Here is a 6,847-nt window from a genome sequence, read left to right as displayed (position 1 = left end):
TCCAGCGTGATCTTGGCAGCCTGCGAAAACTAGCAAATAGCTTCAGGCTTGCTTATCGAAAGGTAAGAATTTGTAATATTGGAAGCCCTCTGTGGACTTCTTGCTAAAAGTGGTTATTAATGAACTGGTAATTTCTGGATTTATTTATTAAAAAGAACTGTATATAGGGAGGGGGGAATTATGTTTTGTAATCTTGAAAGAGGAAAATGATATTAAGTAGGTCTATAACTGCTGTAAAGATTGGAAGCTGCTTTTAATATATTTTTTTCTTGTCTTTTTATTGTTTTAAACACTTTTTCACTTTTTCACTTTTTTTTCATTTGTCTTTTAACTTTGTAAAAAATGTGATAGAGAGAGGTAGGGGTGTGTATGTGTGTGTAAGAATCTATGGATGGTATTCAGAGAATTTCAGAGTGCGAAAATGTTGGCTTTCTTCATATTTCCATATTTGTTTTCTCCTGAGTGCATGGTATTGTAAGCCAGAAGAACAAATTTGCTCTGCCAGAATCTATTTTTCATAAATATTTTAACATTGTTTGCAGTGTTTATTATCACAGATTTTCTTCTGGATATACTATTATTTATAAGCTTTGCTCATGATACCTAGGTGTTTTTTTTCCTTGTGCATGAAATGATGATGATACTTTCTGAAAGTTAAAATATTTCATTTTATTTTACATCCTTAAAACAATTCTATAATTATATTTGTGTCTCTCTGTGTGTGTGCGTGCACATGCTTTGTTCCACACCATTGGGCCTATTTTTGTGATATAGTTGTGATATGAGCTGAGAATTTCCTAGCTTTTTACTTTTTCTACATTGGTTTAAAGCAGAAAGTGGTTAAAAGGATAATGTCATGGTTCCGATAGATGAAACCCATCAAAAGAACTTCAAGGCAAAATTCTTCCTTAAAGAACATTTTATTTGGGAAACAAAGTATCAGCACTACATAGTTGAACCCAAAAACTAAATTCCCTTCCTCCAGATACAAAATAACAAAGTGCAATTCCCACCCCCAATAAGCTGTCATAAATCACATTCTCCAATTAGCCTAAAACACGGCCAAAACCTTATCAGCTTGTCCTTGAGTTTCCACAAAGCAGAGTTATTATAATGGCTAGCTGAGCTGAGTTCTCATCCCAACCCCCTTACTGCACCTAATTTCTAAATACCAGAAAAAGCATGTTAAATGAAAAGAGAAAATGGCTGCATTTTCATCAGTTGTTGGAGCAGGAACATCCAATGTTAGCAGCGTTGACAGATAAGGTGGTCATTAAAATGCTCTTAAGAAAGGAGGATAGTGGTTTTAAAAGTTGGTGTATGACTCACCATTTATTCCTTCTCACCCCCCAGGGGAATAAATTGCCACCCAGATTCTTCAGTCTTCTCAGCATGAACTGTTTAGAACAGTGTTTCTCAACCTTGACAATTTTAAGGCATGTGGACTTCAACTCCCAGAATTCCACAGCCAGCAATGCTGGCTGTGGAATTCTGGGAGTTGAAGTCCACATGCCTTAAAATTGTCAAGGTTGAGAAACACTGGTTTAGAGTCCAGCTAAGTCAGCCTTGCACCTGCGCCAGGCCATCTGCTATGGGAGAGTTGGGCTACTACAATATATTGGCTGTGCAATTTTAATGACCACTAGATGTCAGCAAAGATATACAGACCATTAAGACTCTGCCACCATTTTGTGTTTGTCCAGATTTTTGCAGCTCAGCTATGATAATTCTGCGGGAGGGAATACAGAAACAGAACAGACAAAATACACAGAGAGTAGGTGAATCTGCCAAGAGAATGAAGGTGGATAAAAGACAAACTTTAAAATCTATCAAATGTCCATCACAGTTTTAGACATCTGGCCAACATGTAAGAAATGATTGTTTCAAGTCTGCCTGTTAAAAATATATATCCATGACATCCCATTGTTTTCTACTTTTCAAGGTTTTCCTACATGAGGCCACTGTGCGCTTGATGGCAGGGGCCAGCCCCACACGAACTCATCAGCTGTTGGAGCATAGTCTCAGACGTCGGACCCCACAGAATACCAAGCAAGGTGAGTCGGTTCTTGTGCTCTTCTCTTTCTTGTCTCCTAAACAGGAAGGGATGTAATGGGACAAACTGCTGATAAGATTTAGAGGAGTGGGAACTGATAATGGGAAACATACCTTCCTTCATAGATTTTAAGAATTCACATATTTAAACATATTAGAACAACAATAACAAATATTAATGTTTCTGTGGGTTATGCTTAATTGTAAAAGTGCTTATCTAAAGGACAAGGTTGCTACATTTGGAAAGTTGGCTGATTTCAGTTTAGTCCTAATTTCTGTTTTTTTGAGAGATGTAGATAAGAGGCACCTAATGCTTCAAGCCTGAATTATTCTTGGATATATTACAACCATTTTTGGTATTTTTTTTACATTCAGAACCAAAGATAGTTTTTTGGGGGGGATATGTTTTTTTGTTCCGTGCCTAAAGAAATCACTCTGTTCTCAAGCACTCATTACACCACAAAAGAAGAGCTCCTATATTAATTGCATGCAATAGTATTTTTAGCTGGGTGAGATGGTGTAATTTGACTATTCAAATGTTATCCTTTTTACCAATCTTGACATTAAAAACAAGAGGCTTATGCCAAGTACCATTTTTTTAGTAACTACAATACTAAGCCTACATTGAGTTTTGTCTCAGCAAATGAAACATTTGGGCACTGTCAGAATTCAGCAAAATTGGAATGTTCTAGCAGAAAACTTGAGGTGAAGTTATTTCGGTAACTTCTACAATACATTTATTGCCCAACATGTTGATTGCATATTCATTACTAAGTTGTTTATTGTTAGTCTTTTCTTTTCATATTTAGGTGAGTTGGATGTTCTTCCTGGACAAAGAGAACGAGCTACAGCAATTCTGTTAGCCTGCCGCTACCTCCCCCTGTCTTTTCTGTCATCTCCGGGCCAGCGTGCTGTCCTACTTGCAGAAGCAGCTCGTACACTGGAGAAGATTGGCGACATGCGTTCCTGCAATGACTGTCAGCAGATGATTGTGAAACTAAGTGGTGGCACAGCTATTGCTGCTTCCTAACCTTAGAGGAATAGTTTCATCAGACATTGAATGAATTCTTGTCCCCCCCCCCTTTTTTTTTTCCTTAAAAACCCTTCCAGATCTGTGGAAGTTTCATTGTACTAATAGGAGACAGTGACTTGGTGTATAGCAAGTGGTGAATTATTTGCTTCCAAGTAAAAAGAATGTCCATGCTGGTGCTAGAAAGTTACTTTTTCCCCTGACAGAGACTGATATCTTGGACTGATTAACTTGTATATCTTTGAAAGAGGAATTTTCTTTTCTCTCTCATTCTTTTTACAAAACAATCTCTATTGAAAACATCTTTGGGGTAAGGAGTTAGTAAAAAGCGAAAAAAATTGTTGTGAAGTCTCATTTGATGGCATTTGCAATGGTTCTTGGTCCAGTAATAGATAGATTCAAAGAAGATAGGATTGTGTTTAACTTCTTTTCTCCTCAGTATAAGTTTCTCCTACGTCCTATAAAATAGAAGCTTTAGGAGGTCAGGCCAGTTCTCTAGAGAAGTGCACTATGGTTTTTATGCTATTTGGGTTACAATTATTTATATCTTATAACTTGGCAAACTATAAAAATTCCAATTTCTTTTTGTCTCATACTCTTCATCTCATTCTGTATCTTTCTTCTTTCAGCCTGTAGTCTTTCGTAAACTGATGATGATCAGAATGATAGAAACTATAGTTTCAATCAATCAATTTTTATTCAATCATAGACCAGCAAATAAAATAAGAAAATTGCAATTAATTAGGATAACAAGAAAAAAAATGCTCTAAAACATATAAGGAGGATTAGGAAAACAAACCTGGTGTACTGTACAAACTTAGAACAATTCTTAGCTGTAAAGAAGTAAAATCAGATTGATCTTATAATAAAAACGTAAGCTAAAACAAATCAGAACAACCCAGAAGTTTAATAAAGAATAGACATAATAATTCCAAGTGAGCATTTCGTAGAGGAGACAATACAAAATAATTTGTTCCATCATTTCAATTATTTCTTCACAGCATGGACACAATCTATGTTCGAAGGAGATTTTTTAATGTCTCCCTTCAGTAACAACTATTGGGAGGACATTGAATATGGCCAAAGATAAAGTCCTTCTAAGTTTTGGAATTGTTATGTGACTAAGGTATATCGCTGGTTGGAGAAGATATGAGAAGGTGTATCATCTGAATCAGCAGCTTGTAGAAGACTGATCTATAACATCATTGTAAGGCCAGGAATTGAATCTTCCTTTTATATATTTTTCCTGATAGGGAAAACAAGAAAGAATAAATACAACTAAAAGCATTAATTAAAAAATGGTTAGGTGATATCTCTTTGCATTTTTTTTAAAGATGCAGGCTTCCTGATCTCAATTAGGACTGAAGGTAAGGGATAGAGCATTAACATCTTTTCCAACATTGTTTTGCTGATGGAAATCCCACCTTCAGTCATTTTGGAAAGAGATTTTCAGCAAGATGAAATGTGGACAAGGACAAAATGTTCCTCCCTAAGACTGTGATTTGGAAGCCTGATAAACAAAGAGGTAGCTAGCCTAATCACACTTTTAAATCATGTGGATAATCATTTAGCTTGATCCTCAAAAAATACAGTTTTTTTTTCAAAGCTTACATCCATATAAGATTTATCACCTAGTAGTAAAGATTAGTTCCATGTTCACCAATTGGTAGTAAAGTAGCTATACTACCAACTGAAGTGATCCTTATGTTCTTTCCCACAATTTTTGGGAGCATATATATATATATATATGTTGTGTCCAAATAATCACGATCACCAAGAGTAGATAAAATGTTTATAAACAATTAAAAAGTTTAAAAAACAGTTTAAAAGCAATAAAACATTTAAAATTATCGGCATTTAAAATTATCGGTTGCCAATAATTTATCGGTTGCCAATTTATCGGTTGCCGATAATTTTAAATGTTTTATTGCTTTTAAACTGTTTTTTAAACTTTTTAATTGTTTATAAACATTTTATCTACTCTTGGTGATCGTGATTATTTGGACACAACATGGACGCACCCAAGAGTCGCATTCGTAGAATTAAAAGTACCTTGGCGACGTTTCGACGAAGTCACATTCGTCATCTTCAGGCTGGTGTCTTCAGCTTCGTGCTTCTAAGCACGAAGCTGAAGACACCAGCCTGAAGATGACGAATGTGACTTCGTCGAAACGTNAGCAATAAAAACAAAAATACGACTCTTGGGAATATAATATAATAATGTAATATAATAATATAATAATATAATAATGTTTTATAATATATATATATATATATATATATATATATATTATATATATATATATATATATAATATATATATATGGTCCACAAGCCATGCTTTTCTCCTACTTATTTTCTTTGCTTATTCTCTTTTTTTGTTAAGTCTTTCATTGCATTGATCATTGATTTCCTGTTTTTTCCTAGTATATGTGAGTGGATGTGTTTGGTTTGTGTATCCTGCCCCATTCTGGTACATGGTAAAATTTAATATTTGACCATGCTATTTGAAAAGGGCTTGTTATCACTGGTTTCCTTGATGGAAGTGTATTTAAGTTTGTATTTCTTATAGCTGATATGGATACTGTGATTCTGTCTGCTTCTCTTGTAAAGCTAGATAGTCAGAATAAGTGTCCCAGTGTGCTGCTGATTCAGAGGCACATTTAAATTGGCACGTTGATTAGAGTACCATTCCATTCACTAAGACAGATTCTTAATGATGGCATTCCCAGTGCAGCTAAGTAGGAAAAATAACCTTATTGGGACTGAGGAGATAAGAGATCATTGCTAATTTAGGCCCCCAACTACTGTTACATCCATGCAAATTTTGCTTTATTACAAAACAAAATAATCAGCCCGGGATTAACACAAAGACAGTGTGAATTCTTAAGAGTTACAGACTGATTAAGTAGGCTTGAACTTGCAAATGCTTCCATCTGGGCACTCTCAGGGCAAATAATTCAATATAATTAATTTGTAAAAAAACTTGTAAAAATATCCATTTCTTTCTGAGCATTTCATGGTTTCTTGAATTTGAAGCATTGAAAGCAATTTATTTTTGTTAAAAGAGCAGTGAATGCTATAGCCAAATGGCCATTACAATATAAAAAATTCATATTAATCAGTCAAATGGATGGAGATGGGTGGCTATAAAATTTGAATAAATAAATATTGCACAGCCATAAGAATGAAGTTGCAATCTTGTTTAAATTATAATGGCATAGATGTAATCTCTACAGAGAAATCTACCTTCTCACATATTTTTGGCAGTTTTATACACTTCATGTATTTATGGAATTGTTCCTCCTAATCTAGCCCTATATATGTTTTGTGTATATAATGGTAACTTTTCTGTTTTTATATGATATGAAAAGTGTCTTTTTTATCCCAATAAAATTAGAAATAGAGATGCTTTGATACATGAAGATGTAGCGGGTGCTGATGTCAAGAGATGCAAGTTTCTGTTATTCCCAGTTGTGACCTTTTGGTATAGATCATTATGTAATTTATCTAATAAAGACAAAATTTAACTCAGGGTCAGATATTATTGTTAACAAACTTTCTTTAAAATGAGTTATATAGAAAAAATGTCCAAAACTGTCTCCCACAAAAGGTAATTTGTCCATTGATTGCAATTTATAAATAATTATGATCCTAGGCAACATCAGAATGCTATGGTGCCTAGTGATGGACTTTATTATTTTTTTCAACCATTCTGAAAGATTTGGAGCCAAAAACAGCTAAGGGAACTATGACAAAAATGCA

At 34.5% G+C, this 6,847-nt stretch overlaps 1 protein-coding gene across 1 annotated transcript in view; it reads left to right on the top strand.

Moving 5' to 3' along the window:
- SREBF2 (sterol regulatory element binding transcription factor 2) overlaps positions 1-3,134 on the top strand; it is a 35,419-nt gene extending 32,285 nt beyond the window's left edge. The window contains exons 17-19 of the mRNA XM_015813513.1: positions 6-62; positions 1,943-2,054; positions 2,862-3,134. Coding sequence (XP_015668999.1) covers positions 6-62; positions 1,943-2,054; positions 2,862-3,082 — 390 coding nt within the window. The 3' untranslated portion in view covers positions 3,083-3,134. The remainder of the gene's footprint in view (positions 1-5; positions 63-1,942; positions 2,055-2,861) is intronic.
- Positions 3,135-6,847: the final 3,713 nt, after the last annotated feature.

Source organism: Protobothrops mucrosquamatus, unplaced genomic scaffold (genome assembly GCF_001527695.2).
Source record: "Protobothrops mucrosquamatus isolate PMUCROS unplaced genomic scaffold, P.Mucros_1.0 scaffold162, whole genome shotgun sequence".
NCBI lineage: Eukaryota > Metazoa > Chordata > Lepidosauria > Squamata > Viperidae > Protobothrops > Protobothrops mucrosquamatus.
This window is presented reverse-complemented; position numbering and strand designations above follow the sequence as displayed.